At 38.2% G+C, this 15,052-nt stretch overlaps 3 protein-coding genes across 8 annotated transcripts in view; 1 reads left to right on the top strand and 2 right to left on the bottom strand.

Annotated features, from left to right (window-relative positions):
- The window catches only part of LOC127987296 (putative autophagy-related protein 11), a 308,120-nt gene that overhangs the window by 154,770 nt on the left and 138,298 nt on the right, over positions 1-15,052 (bottom strand). The window lies entirely within an intron of this gene.
- LOC127987310 (neoverrucotoxin subunit alpha) overlaps positions 1-15,052 on the bottom strand; it is a 270,558-nt gene that overhangs the window by 186,110 nt on the left and 69,396 nt on the right. The window lies entirely within an intron of this gene.
- Positions 1,227-13,314, top strand: LOC127987297 (uncharacterized). 4 transcript variants are annotated; one of them, XM_052589549.1, is made up of 11 exons: positions 1,227-1,631; positions 2,647-2,752; positions 2,979-3,141; positions 3,656-3,848; positions 4,125-4,265; positions 4,773-4,913; positions 7,903-7,971; positions 8,372-10,355; positions 10,455-10,550; positions 11,273-11,389; positions 12,298-13,314. In XM_052589549.1, exons 2-11 carry the CDS (start codon positions 2,653-2,655, stop codon positions 12,519-12,521), a joined length of 3,228 nt encoding a protein of 1,075 aa, XP_052445509.1. In that variant the 5' UTR covers positions 1,227-1,631; positions 2,647-2,652; the 3' UTR covers positions 12,522-13,314. The 4 variants fall into 4 exon arrangements, with proteins under 4 accessions (XP_052445509.1, XP_052445508.1, XP_052445510.1 ...); XM_052589548.1 differs by lacking the exons at positions 4,125-4,265; positions 4,773-4,913 and adding an exon at positions 5,421-5,825; XM_052589550.1 differs by lacking the exons at positions 1,227-1,631; positions 2,647-2,752; positions 2,979-3,141; ... (1 more) ...; positions 4,125-4,265; positions 4,773-4,913 and adding exons at positions 5,839-6,638; positions 7,146-7,418.

The following is a 15,052-nucleotide window of genomic DNA, read 5'->3' as shown; positions in this document are numbered from 1 at the left end:
ATGCTAGGCTAGAGATGGGTTTTTAATCTCAATTTAAACTGACAGAGTGTGTCTAGAAATAATAAACTGTCCAGAATTGAGAGACCATAGTGATGTTTTTAAACTAGAGTAAAGAGCTATTTTGCTCAGATTCATCAGAATAACAAAGTCAATCAAAGGCCAGAGATCTCATTATGAATTTATCAACTCCAATATTTCTCATCAAAACCAAATTTTCAAGTCTTATTTTCATAGCAAGAAACAGAAGTGTGGAATACTTCTCCATTGGTGGTCTGTGCGATCAGATCTTGTTGATATCCATTCATGAAAGATTGTCCATAGTGGTTGAAGTAAGTAGGATAATAATAATAAAAAAAAGTAAGTAAGTAAGCAAGTCTGTGTTGGCGTGGGTTTGAACACGTGCTAAAAGACAGCACACCATGAAACGACAGTGATGAACCACCAAGCTACCGATCTACACATGGCTTCAACAAGCACGTATTCACACATCAGAGGTCACAGCAGTGTTATAATCCATAGAGGTTGAATATGAATCATATTTTCATATCAGAGAATATTTTTTTTACTCACAGTTCTAACTGATGATCTGTTCCAGTTTCAGAAAGCCATCAGAGAAACTCTGAAATCATTCTGAGAGGATAAATAATTTAAACATTTGATAAAAAATCAAGAACAAACTATCTGAAGACAGTTGCAGGAGAGAGCACAGCCAAACACTCTCAGGATCTCAAGATATGAGGAAACTATTGCTTTAAAACACTTTTAATACGTTATGGGTCAGTTTATTTCTGTTGAAAATGATTTAATTGATCTACAGGAAGCTGAGGCCTACTGGAGCTCAAAGTGTGACGTATAAAAGAAACTGCTAGATGATCACGTGTATTAACACTTGTAGTTATTTTAGATGTTGGTCACTTAATTTTATTACAGAGGAGCTTCAAGCCTTTCAGTCATTTGAAGAGTTTGTCTTTTCATATTTATAGAATGAAAACTTTGAAGATGTTTCACCAATTTTGGTTCTGTTTGTGTTTGTGGCGTCTGACTGGTGAGTTTAAACGTGTTTTTATGACTTCAGCTGTTTCTGTTCTGATACTATGAAATATATGCTGTATATGTGTGTGTGTGTGTGTGTGTGTGTGTGTGCGTGTGCATGTGTGTGTGTGTGTTCTGGTATTCATCACGTTGTGGGGACATGAATCTGTTTACACAGTGACGTCATGGGGACCTCTTGCGTTGTGGGGACCAAAAGTCAGGTCCCCATAAGGGAAAGCCATATAAATGATTAGAGGAGCTGTTTTGAAGGTGATGGGCGGAGTTTCAGCGATGGCCCATAACACACGTTTATCCGTGAATGTGTGAGTGTGAAGGGAGTGCTCAGCTGCGCCCCCAAACATTTCTCAGCGGTACTGCGCGCGCTTCTTCACACACACGTTATCTATATATGGTAGGCCCCGCCCACTTCCTCGTCCTCATTAGGAACGATATCAGCAGCAATATGAAAATATGCGTATTAAGTGGACACTTTACACGGACAGACGATAAGAAGACTTTACAGGAGATACCGACTCGAGGAGATTGTTTGAGATTCGAGGAGATTCTGAAGTTGTGCAGAGCAAAAAGTTAAATAAAAGGTAAGCACATTTAAAACCAATTAGGTTAATTAGATCTAAAGTCGCTAGCTAGCTAGTTAACAGTGGTGCTAATTAACTGTTGAGGCCTATGTATGGCCTGTGATATTTCTCTGTTTTTCAATTAGCGATCGCATAATCATACAATTTAAGAATCATTTTTGAGTGAAAATCTTTATCAAATATTCAGCCTGCCTGATTGCTAATGTAGCGATTCTTTGCATATTAAGTTGCTTTCTGTCTGTTTTGCTTTAGTTCTGGAAGGGGAATTATTACTTTTTTTATATTAAAGAAATGTTACATTTCTTGTTTGGTCACGGGTTCTGGAGGGGTTATTGCATTCCAAAATTAACTATGGTTTTTTACAAAAAAAATAAATAAAATAAAACTGTTTAGATGTTACTCCAAAAAAAAAAAAAAAGTTTTTAGTATAACAAAAACCTCTCTTTTTATGTCATATTATTAATATATAATTATAATTATATATTAATCATATAATTAACTGGGCTCGTGAGAGAAATGAAGCAAAATAAAAAAGGTATGTAACGTTAGCTTTAAATGAACAAATGATTAAGGTTAATCTTCGATGTAGTAATGACAGTAGTTAAACTAAACCAGGGTTTGTATGGAGAGGTCGTCCATAAGAGTAGTCCAAATCAGCAGTTCTCAAGGCCTGGGATTATATAGGAACAGATTGTCATTTTGTGAGAGATTAGGGCCTAAATTAATGTAGTGAGTTGAGGCCCTAAACGCTAACATTGTCCTAGATTTATGTAACCTTCAGTTTTGATTTGTCACATTGATAAATGTAACATTGTAATGAACTGTTGCATTACGTAAGTACAATACAGTGTTGCATGACAATAAAGATAAAATCTGCTTAATAAACACCTTAGTTTAATTCTGCATATCTCTCCATAATCGGTGTAATTTTTTTAAATACTTTTTTATACTTATTTTGTATATATATATATATATATATATATATATATATATATATATATATATATATTTCCAGATTGAAATGCCACCACGAATCAGCCCTCTTAAGGATGCCATGCATCATGTTGTCACGAAGTCTGACAAAACTAAATTAGAGGTGAACTACATCAATGCGGTGAAAGGTAAGGTGGTGTCTGGTATGACTGATTTATCACTTAATAATTACGAAATATGGAACCATAACCTTGTGAGTATGGAATAGAAAATCTATGTTAATTAGGAACCAGGTTGCAGAATATTTTAAATAAGCTACTATTAATGTGTTCTGTGTGCACAATTATCACCCTTTATCTCTGCAAGATTTATTAATTAATTTTTTTGGTGAAAATGTTTTTGCTGTATCTGCAGGACGTGGATTATTTGCAAAAGGTTCCTTTTGCAAAGGAGATTTTATTGTGGAGTACAGGGGTGAGTTGATCAATTATGCAGAGCTGGAGAGGAGAAGAAAACTCTACCACCCATCCTGTGCTGTTTTTATGTTCGAGTTTAAGTGGAGAGGGAAAACATGGTGGTAAGAAGTCACATTTTACCAAAGCTATATTCCTTTTGCTAAAATAAGGCCACATTTACACTACAGGTCTTCATGACCAATTCTGATTTTGTGAATGTATCCTTTTTTTGACAACGTGCTTAGATTTTTTTTTTTTTAAGAGTGACACTTATCCAGTGTGTGCATTTTAAACGGCATTTGGTGACAATCTAAAAAAAAAAACTGTTACAGTTTCAATTTCAATAGTACATTCATTGTCTTATGAAACTAGTTTGACCAGTTAACAGTTAGCTAAGGGGTAATTAGTCCTGAATTAGGCCTGAAACTGATCTGATAATATCTGAATCCATGCTCTTCATTTTCCTTATTAAACGCTGGTGACTCTTATCTGATCTGTGCCACATGGGATGAAGAAAACTGGAATTGGGTCAATTGAACCATGCAGTGTAAATGCAGCCTAAGACACTGATTTGTGTTGATGCATTATAACACTTGTATTTATCCTTTTCCCTTTTTTTTTTCTTTCAAATTTAAGCATTGATGCATCTAGGGAAGATGGATCATTTGGGCGGTTAGTTAACGATGACCACCAACATCCAAATTGTAAGATGAAGAAAATCGATGTGAATGGAAAGGCACACCTGTGTTTATTTGCGCTGAAAGACATTAAAGAAGGAGAAGAAATCACATATGATTATGGGGGAGACGACTGCCCATGGAGAACCCAAGTAAGTTGCAGAAATAACTAATTTTTGGTTTTTGAAGAAATTAGAATTTGAATCTATTAGAAATATGAAAATAATTTGTAACCATTATGACTTGAGGGTCGGTGTTTTTTTATTTTATTTTTTTAAGTACATTGAATAATAGGGTCTTATGTTCTTAGACCAATTTAGGGGTTAAATGTGGGGGTTGTATGCCTGGCCTAATGGGTAAAATGTTACCCCCCCCCCCCATGTTTCCATGTTGTGAAATCTTCTCATTATTGGTGTTGTCTCTTGCAGGAGAGCAGCATTGCTGCTAATAGCAGAGCAGCAGGTGACTCTGATGCTTCTCTCCAGTCACAGACTCCATTGGATGATGCTTCTCTCCAGTCACAGACTCCAGTGGATGATGCTTTTGGTCAAACCAGGTCTCCTCAACAGGTATGGTCACATTTATCAATGGAAAGTTATGTCTACTGTCAGTTTTTTCCATGTTTTTGGTGCATATTTTGATGCCTATCTGCTGTAAACTAGTTCCCTCAACAGTTTATCAACATGTGTCCAGTAGGTTAGAGGTAGTGGAATATTTGGGGCCAGTTTTGTCCTTCACAAGTAACTTTTTCTTGGTTAATTGGTGCTTTAAAATTTTCACTCACGACGTCCCCACAACACACTTTTGGTCGCTCAGTGTTGGGAGTTGAGATGTTGTGTGAGATTAGATGAATCTGGTCCCCATGAGGAACAATAAACGTTGTGTGTGAAAGGTCCCCATGAAGCCCATTTTATTCAAGATGTGTGTGTGTGTGAGCGCAGACAGAGGATGTTGGACAGGGATAAATGTTTAAAATGATGCTGATTGTCTCATTGGTCATTCAGTGTCTGCATCAGATTAGCCTCTTGTTTTTCCATGTTGTGAAATCTTCTCATTATTGGTGTTGTCTCTTGCAGGAGAGTAGCATTGCTGCTAATAGCAGAGCAGCAGGTGACTCTGATGCTTCTCTCCAGTCACAGACTCCAGTGGATGATGCTTCTCTCCAGTCACAGACTCCAGTGGATGATGCTTTTGGTCAAACCAGGTCTCCTCAACAGGTATGGTCACATTTATCAATGGAAAGTTATGTCTACTGTCAGTTTTTTCCATGTTTTTGGTGCATATTTTGATGCTTATCTGCTGTAAACTAGTTCCCTCAACAGTTTATCAACATGTGTCCAGTAGGTTAGAGGTAGTGGAATATTTGGGGCTAGTTTTGTCCTTCACAAGTAACTTTTTCTTGGTTAATTGGTGCTTTAAAATTTTCACTCACGACGTCCCCACAACACACTTTTGGTCGCTCAGTGTTGGGAGTTGAGATGTTGTGTGAGATTAGATGAATCTGGTCCCCATGAGGAACAATAAACGTTGTGTGTGAAAGGTCCCCATGAGGCCCGTTTTATTCAAGATGTGTGTGTGTGTGAGCGCAGACAGAGGATGTTGGACAGGGATAAATGTTTAAAATGATGCTGATTGTCTCATTGGTCATTCAGTGTCTGCATCAGATTAGCCTCTTGTGTTTCCATGTTGTGAAATCTTCTCATTATTGGTGTTGTCTCTTGCAGGAGAGCAGCATTGCTGCTAATAGCAGAGCAGCAGGTGACTCTGATGCTTCTCTCCAGTCACAGACTCCAGTGGATGATGCTTCTCTCCAGTCACAGACTCCAATGGTTGATGCTTCTCTCCAGTCACAGACTCCAGTGGATGATGCTTCTCTCCAGTCACAGACTCCAGTGGATGATGCTTCTCTCCAGTCACAGACTCCAGTGGATGATGCTTCTCTCCAGTCACAGACTCCGGTGGATGATGCTTCTCTCCAGTCACAGACTCCAGTGGATGATGCTTCTCTCCAGTCACAGACTCCGGTGGATGATGCTTCTCTCCAGTCACAGACTCCAGTGGATGATGCTTCTCTCCAGTCACAGACTCCAGTGGATGATGCTTTTGGTCAAACCAGGTCTCCTCAACAGGTACGGTCACATTTATCAATGGAAAGTTATGTCTACTGTCAGTTTTTTCCATGTTTTTGGTGCATATTTTGATGCTTATCTGCTGTAAACTAGTTCCCTCAACAGTTTATCAACATGTGTCCAGTAGGTTAGAGGTAGTGGAATATTTGGGGCTAGTTTTGTCCTTCACAAGTAACTTTTTCTTGGTTAATTGGTGCTTTAAAATTTTCACTCACGACGTCCCCACAACACACTTTTGGTCGCTCAGTGTTGGGAGTTGAGATGTTGTGTGAGATTAGATGAATCTGGTCCCCATGAGGAACAATAAACGTTGTGTGTGAAAGGTCCCCATGAGGCCCGTTTTATTCAATATGTGTGTGTGTGTGAGCGCAGACAGAGGATGTTGGACAGGGATAAATGTTTAAAATGATGCTGATTGTCTCATTGGTCATTCAGTGTCTGCATCAGATTAGCCTCTTGTGTTTCCATGTTGTGAAATCTTCTCATTATTGGTGTTGTCTCTTGCAGGAGAGTAGCATTGCTGCTAATAGCAGAGCAGCAGGTGACTCTGATGCTTCTCTCCAGTCACAGACTCCAATGGATGATGCTTCTCTCCAGTCACAGACTCCAATGGTTGATGCTTCTCTCTAGTCACAGACTCCAATGGATGATGCTTCTCTCCAGTCACAGACTCCAATGGATGATGCTTCTCTCCAGTCACAGACTCCAGTGGATGATGCTTCTCTCCAGTCACAGACTCCAGTGGATGATGCTTCTCTCCAGTCACAGACTCCAGTGGATGATGCTTTTGGTCAAACCAGGTCTCCTCAACAGGTATGGTCACATTTATCAATGGAAAGTTATGTCTACTGTCAGTTTTTTCCATGTTTTTGGTGCATATTTTGATGCTTATCTGCTGTAAACTAGTTCCCTCAACAGTTTATCAACATGTGTCCAGTAGGTTAGAGGTAGTGGAATATTTGGGGCTAGTTTTGTCCTTCACAAGTAAATTTTTCTTGGTTAATTGGTGCTTTAAAATTTTCACTCACGACGTCCCCACAACACACTTTTGGTCGCTCAGTGTTGGGAGTTGAGATGTTGTGTGAGATTAGATGAATCTGGTCCCCATGAGGAACAATAAACGTTGTGTGTGAAAGGTCCCCATGAGGCCCGTTTTATTCAATATGTGTGTGTGTGTGAGCGCAGACAGAGGATGTTGGACAGGGATAAATGTTTAAAATGATGCTGATTGTCTCATTGGTCATTCAGTGTCTGCATCAGATTAGCCTCTTGTTTTTCCATGTTGTGAAATCTTCTCATTATTGGTGTTGTCTCTTGCAGGAGAGCAGCATTGCTGCTAATAGCAGAGCAGCAGGTGACTCTGATGCTTCTCTCCAGTCACAGACTCCAATGGATGATGCTTCTCTCCAGTCACAGACTCCAGTGGATGATGCTTCTCTCCAGTCACAGACTCCAGTGGATGATGCTTCTCTCCAGTCACAGACTCCAATGGATGATGCTTCTCTCCAGTCACAGACTCCAGTGGATGATGCTTCTCTCCAGTCACAGACTCCAATGGATGATGCTTTTGGTCAAACCAGGTCTCCTCAACAGGTATGGTCACATTTATCAATGGAAAGTTATGTCTACTGTCAGTTTTTTCCATGTTTTTGGTGCATATTTTGATGCTTATCTGCTGTAAACTAGTTCCCTCAACAGTTTATCAACATGTGTCCAGTAGGTTAGAGGTAGTGGAATATTTGGGGCCAGTTTTGTCCTTCACAAGTAACTTTTTCTTGGTTAATTGGTGCTTTAAAATTTTCACTCACGACGTCCCCACAACACACTTTTGGTCGCTCAGTGTTGGGAGTTGAGATGTTGTGTGAGATTAAATGAATCTGGTCCCCATGAGGAACAATAAACGTTGTGTGTGAAAGGTCCCCATGAGGCCCGTTTTATTCAATATGTGTGTGTGTGTGAGCGCAGACAGAGGATGTTGGACAGGGATATTTTCCACTCTTGATCTCTGGTCAACTTTTTTATTTTCATATTTCAAATGCAATAGAAATGTCAAATATTGTTTATACTTTGTTTACAGATTGCAACCCAGAACCACAGTGAAAATGAGATTTTTGTGCCAAAACTGAGACGGACTAAAAGTGTCATAGTAAGTTTAAGTCACAACAAGAGACGTGGTCTTTTTTTTTTTTTTTTTCTCATTCCTAAGATCATTCTCCTCATCAGTAATTTATGTAATATTAATATATTCTCATGTGATATTGACTGCAAAGTATCAGAGAATTATTCAATTTTATTTTACTTTAAGACCAAAATGATCAGTTTTTTTTTTTTTTTTTGTCAGAACAACTGTTCATAACTTTTGCACTGAGAACTTTATTATAACATGGTAAGAAGCAGCAAATCATCACATGTGACTTGCAAAATTGAGAAAAAAAAAAAAACTCAACAGATTAACAGAGACACATTAAATTGGCTACTATTGTCAAAATCAAATGATCAATTAATTGCAGCAGTTCTACCCATTTCTTTCTTTATTTTATTTTTAGATGAAAGATACAAATCTTGAAGATTCTGATGAGCTCTTTGATTCTACACCAGAGAGTTCCGATGATTATGTTCCAGATACCACTTCTGAAAGTGAAAGTGATGTTAGCCTTACACTAAACCAGGCAAAACGTCGGCTTCTTGATGAACTGGATATTGATCAGTCTGGCTCAGTGAGTTGCCCTGATTGTGACACCACAACGTCAGACAAAATGCACAATGTTGCGTCTGAAGCATCTGGAACAGGAGAAGAACCCAGTTCAAGTCAGAACACAACAGACGGAATAGTTGTTAGTGCATACCAAAAAAGAGATGGTGCTAGAGTGTACAACAAGAGACATTACTGCTTGTACTGCAGTAAACCCTATGCTAAGATGGCAAGGCATCTAGAAAGTTCACATGAAAATAAGTCTGATGTGGCTAGAGCTCTAAGCTTTCCAAAGGGTTCAAAGGAGAGGAAAAACCAGCTTGATTATATTCGCAACAGAGGAAACTATGCTCACAATGCAGCTGTTATGGAGTCAGGAAAGGGGGAACTAGTGCCATTTAAACGACCACGTAAAGAAGTGCAGGGAGAAGATTTCATGCATTGTGCATACTGTCAAGGACTTTTTACAAGAAAGGTCCTGTGGAGACACATGCGTACTTGTAGACTTCAACCACAATCAGACCCTCCCAAACCAGGAAAAAACCGTGTTCAGTCCATGTGTACCTACACAGGGCCTGTGCCTTCAAACATGACCAAACAACTGTGGGGAGTAATCAGTGCCATGAATCCTGACCCAATCACAGATATAATAAAAAATGACAGAGTAATTACTGATATTGGGCAGCACTTGTTGAACAAAGGTGGGCTATCAGATAAGAATAAACAATGTGTGCGGGAGAAGATGCGAGAACTGGGAAGATTGATTCACAATGCCAGGAAAGTCACCTCCTTAAAAACACTGGAAGATTGTGTAAATCCAAAGAAGTACATGGAGACCGTCAAAGCTGTTAAGTATACATGTGGGTATGACAGTGAAACCGACAAATTCTTGATTCCATCTCTTGCTAACAAGCTTGGGAATTCCCTGGTTAAAGTATGCAAACTCTTGAAAGCTCAGGGCTTAATCTCCAATGACAAACAGCTTGTGAAGAATGCCAGTGAGTTTCAAGAAGTCCATGCGAATAAGTGGAACGAGATGATTTCTGCTACAGCATTGAGGAATATCAGGGAAGCAAAGTGGAATGTGCCCACGCTCATGCCCTTTACTGAAGACGTACAAAAACTGCATACTTTTCTCAGTCAAGTGCAAGATGAGTGGTTCAACCTGCTCTCTGAAAGTCCATCTACTAAAGCCTGGATGGAGCTGGCCAAGGTGTGTCTAGCTCAGATGATTCTCTTTAATCGGCGGAGAGAAGGAGAGGTGGCGAGCATGCCTTTGTCTGTGTTTTTATCAAGAGACACTTCTGATCCACATGAGGATGTGGACTGGGCTCTCTCCGAAGTGGAGAAGAAACTCTGCAGACACTTCACAAGGGTTATCACCAGGGGAAAGCGTGGTCGGCCAGTTCCAGTCCTTCTGACTCCAAAAATGCTGTGTTCCTTAGAACTCCTTGTTAAGCAGAGAGAGGCGTGTGGGGTTTTAAAAGACAATGCCTATATGTTTGCTAGACCAGAAGCCATGACACATTTCCGAGGGTCAGACTGCCTCCGTGGCTTTGCAAAGGCTTGTGGTGCAAAGTGTCCCAAGGCACTGACATCTACCAGGCTGCGTAAGCATGCCGCGACCCTTTCAACAGTGCTGAACATGACCGACACCGAGATGGACCAGCTGGCAAACTTTCTCGGGCACGACATCAGAATCCATCGTGAGTTCTATCGACTCCCTGAGAAGACCCTGCAACTAGCCAAGATCAGCAAAGTTTTAATGGCTCTTGAGCAAGGAAGATTAGCTGAGTTCCATGGCAAGAACTTGGATGAAATTGGGATAGATCCTGATGGTTTGTTAATTTAATAGATTTTTTTTTAACCATCTATTCCTATACCAAGTTTGCAAACCATTATATACCACTGTAAAGCTGTATTTTGTACTTCCACAGAAAAAGTAGTTGACTGTGATGAGGAAGAACAAGTTAATGACTGTGATGAGGAAGACCAGAGCATACAAGAGGGACCCTGTTCATCTACTGTTGACGGTTTGTATTACTGTCAAAATACACCATTACATTTTGTAGTTATTGATTGTTATCAGTCAAGTGACTTGTGAAGACCTGATGGGCAAACACATTGTTCCAGCACAGAAGATGATTCAGTACACTAAACAAGTATTTATTTTTTGTCAAAACTACTGTCAAATGCCTCCAAGCTATTCTTCAACATTATCATTTTATTACATATGATTAAGTATGAATATAAATTTATCTATTTTATTATCAACATGTTTTATTGTAAACTTTTTGTTTTTGAGGAACTTAATACTATAAAATTAAGGGTTCATAAGAGAAAGTTACATTTATTATGTAAAGCTAGCTGATCCACTCTCTTCTGTTGGGTGGGTCGAGGCACAAAACGAATTGTGACATGATTCCTTTTTGACTAAAATAAAACGAAGTACTCTGTTTAAAGAGTTTGAGCTTATTTTTTCTAAAATGTTTCTTGAAAAGACATGATGTAGATTGTAGTTCAGCTATACTTGCAATGATTAAAACAACTGCACACTTTAGCGTTAATTTCACTTACGGTATCTACTGTATAATCATGATTAAAATCATGAGTTGGACAATAGCACCCATCACTTGTGCATTGTCAGAATTTTATAGCACATTTACTACTATTTTTTTTTTTATATATATATATATATATATATATATTACTTCTCTTTCTGAAAATGTTGAACTTTGATTATTTTCCATCAAAGCTTCAGCCGAGGTGGCACTTCCTGCTACCGAGAGGAATATGTCACACAAGAGAGGCAAACCATCATCAGAAGTGCCGATGTCTTCAGGAGCCAGTGCTATGAGACCACCTTGCAAAGGTGAACTCTTTACATATTTCTCTTTGGTACGTCTGTTGTTTTCTGTAGGATTAAATTCAACTAGAATTGGCTAAACGTTGCAGTAGCAGCCACATGGTAAAAAAGAATGCTCATTTTAATCACTAAGCTTATATCTGTTTGTCATTTTATCCCTGAGAAATTCTAAATTCATGCCTCTGTCATTTAAAAGCCACCAGTTACCCTACACTGAAAAAAAACAAGAGGTAAATTTACTTAATTTTTATTTGGCAAGTTTTTGCACAATCATTTTTCAAGTAAATTTAACACATTTGGAAATTAAGTAAATCTACGTAAGTAAAAAAAAAAAAAAAATGCATTGCATATTGTCTCTAGAGAGGGTCATAGATCCTTCTGAAATTCATAAATGCACCGTATCTGGCAAGAATATCAATCTCTCTCTCTCTCTCTCTCTCTCTCTCTCTCTCTCTCTCTCTCTCTCTCTCGACAATTCAAAAAATGACTACAGACATCGTGTTATATCTTATGTATTTAGTCACAAATTTCTGACCTAATTCTAGTTAAAGTACCCCTTTTATGCTTACTCAGGTATGACCTTTTTATGTAGTGTGTAATATAAAAGATCAAATGTAAAAAGGTCAAAGTTCAGGACAAATTAAATTAGTCTCCCAAAAGGAAGAAACGAGTCCTGCGTAATTCCAGACTTCAGGTTTTCATTGGCTGTGTGCGAATGTGTAATTTGACCTACTCTCAAACAGCGGTAGAACCGACAACAGACTGGGACATCTGACCAATCAGAACAGAGTCGAGCTTCGATAAAGGAGGGTTTAGAGAGAGATCGAATCCTTGAATGAATTCAGGATTCAGAACTTCAGATTTGAATTCCAGCATACACTCTTAATCATTTCTCATTTTCTGATCACTTTAAGGTAAAAGTAGCCAGAAGAAAGCTCCCTGGCAGCAGGCAGAGGTGCAGGCGGTGGAAAGGCACCTGAAGTCATTCATCATATCTGGCACTGTACCAGCAAAGAGTGACTGTGAGAAATGCTTGAAAGCTGAACCACAAGCTCTGAGGAACCGCGATTGGAAGACAGTAAAATTTTATGTTTATAATCGCATTACAGCTTTCAAAAAGAAATTGCAGTGCAGATAATACTGTAAAGATGCAACTATCTGGCATGGCAAGTTTTGTTAAAGTTAAAGCCACAGCAGCACTTAAAGAAATAGAATAACTTAAACCGTTAAACCAGTGCAAGGCCACACGCTGAAAGCATTGGTCTAACAAAAGTTGAAATCCATGTTTGTGAAAGGAAGCATGGTGAGAGTTTATATATATATTTTTTTTTACATTTAGTATAACAGGACTTTTGAGGTTTTGTTTTGAGGTTTGACTTAGAGTTATGTGAAATTTAACTAAATAAAAGTTGAATTCAGTCATTTTAATCTGAATTATTGTCTTGAAGTTCAAGTAGTAGTAGGTTTATTGTATTGATAAGTATCCAGTGAGTAGTAGCTGATGTGGGGTGGTTGGCTGGGGCTAAACACTACTTTAAAATAATTTAAAGAAAGAATAGTTCGAAGTGGAAAGGTTTAAATGTTTGACTTGTGGGTATGATATGAGTTGGAACATATACAGGCAATCATTCACTATGCTAAATCCTTTGTATTCACATGTGCAAAATGCAACTTAGAGTCGTCCTAACTGAAGATAACTTGCACTGAAGGATTTGTAAAACATGTCAGTGCCATTGTTTTGTCTCAAAATGCAAACCAGTAATGTTTTTTTCTAAGGCATTTTAATAGAAGCTGTTTCTATACCCAGAGGTGGGTAGTAACGAGTTACATTTACTTCGTTACATTTACTTGAGTAATTTTTGGGGGTAACTAATACTTTTCGGAGTATATTTAAAGACTTTATACTCTTGCTTGAGTAAATTTTTTTGGGAAAAATCTTTGCTTTTACTTCGTTACTGTGGGTGAAGCTCCTCTCGTTACTTTATCTTAATGCAATAAATGTTGTAAATGCTTCAGTTTATTCCAAACGCGCCGTCTACTTTTCTCTGGATGGAGATCCTTATTAGATGAACACCGCGTGTGCTGTCTACTGTTTAACAGGTAATAACTTGGGCTACATTCGATTACAGTAGCCTACACGATACCACTGTGACATTAGTTTGTTGTACGTGTATGGCTTATAACAGAGGGGAGTCAAGTTGAATGCAGCTTCCAAAAGACAAAAAATAGCTGATTAAGATTTTATTAATTGTAATACAATCACACCGGCGCGAGTACGTTCAGCAAGTCATATCATCAGCTGCTAAATTCAGATCTGTGATCGCTTGCTGGCGCTGAGCCAGAGACAGACGCGTTTTTACAGCGCTGCACATTAACCAATCACACACGATTCTGTTGAGCTTATTAAAGCATTGGCCAATCAGAGGTGTTCCGATGAGTCATCGCTGAAATGTCGGTGCTTCCTTCACACGCTCACTGATTGTAGACCGCTTTCTGGAGAATTCTCTCGTCAGAAACAACAAAGTGCAGATGTGTGTATGAATCTATAATTAAGATATTGATTTCACAGTGTTAACAGTTTCAGTGATTTTAATGGGAGTTTCTGAGAGTGATTGAAATCTAGACTGTCAGTGAAAATGATCTTTAATAATGTAAATGTTATTTGCTCTCTTTCTGAACAATGAAAGATTACTAGCAATATTTATATCACATTAACTTTTAATGTTAAATTCACATTTAATATAAAGTCAGGCGTATTAAAAATATGTTATGCCATGACACATATATCTGTTACTTAAGTAAACAGACAGGGTTTTATAATAAATTACATAAATTGGAGTAAAGGCTGATGAAATATAAACATTTATACACAGACACACATACATTACATACATTTTATCTATATATCTTAATAAAAATAGGCTCAGTATATATGACCCAAAGTAACTAGTAACTAACCACTTGAGTAGATTTTTTTTTATCCGATACTCTTACTCAAGTAACTATTCAAGACTAGTACTTTGACTTTTACTTGAGTACAGTTTTTGGGTACTCTACCCACCTCTGTCTATACCCTAATTTAAGTAAGGCCTATTCCTGGTAATCTGTCTGTGAAACTGGGCTTTTGTGCGAGAATGAAGCTTTGCATCACTAGAACCGTTTGCAGGACTCACTACAGTATAGATCCACATAAAATAAAGTGAAATTTCAAAATTGTAACTTTTGTACTACTAATAAACATTTAAATTTTACTTTGTGGATTAAACCCATTTTAAGAGCAAAATATCAAATGCAGTAAAATGCCTTTTATTTGTCATTTGTAATATTTGTTGTTGCAAGGTCCCCTCAAATCATGGGAATGTGCGTATTAGTGTGTGCGCAAGGTCCCCTCAAATCATGGGAATGTGTGTGTATTATGCAAATGATATGCATAAAATATGCTAATTTGGTCCCTGTAAGTCATGTTCACCCGATATTTCAGAAGTCCCCATTAAGCATGGTCAAGACATTACTTCATTAATTCAGTTGTCTGAAGTCGTGTATAGGCTAAGAGAGCTATGGTTAGTGTCCCTAATTTTTTTCAAACCTCAAAACCCTTTAGAAAGGGTGGTCCCCACATGTGATGATTAAAAAGTTGGTCCCCATCAAACATGGAAACCAGTATGTGTG

Source organism: Carassius gibelio, chromosome B22 (assembly GCF_023724105.1).
Source record: "Carassius gibelio isolate Cgi1373 ecotype wild population from Czech Republic chromosome B22, carGib1.2-hapl.c, whole genome shotgun sequence".
NCBI classification, from domain to species: domain Eukaryota; kingdom Metazoa; phylum Chordata; class Actinopteri; order Cypriniformes; family Cyprinidae; genus Carassius; species Carassius gibelio.
The sequence above is the reverse complement of the archived record's forward strand: the minus strand, read 5'-3'. Positions and strand labels throughout refer to the sequence as shown.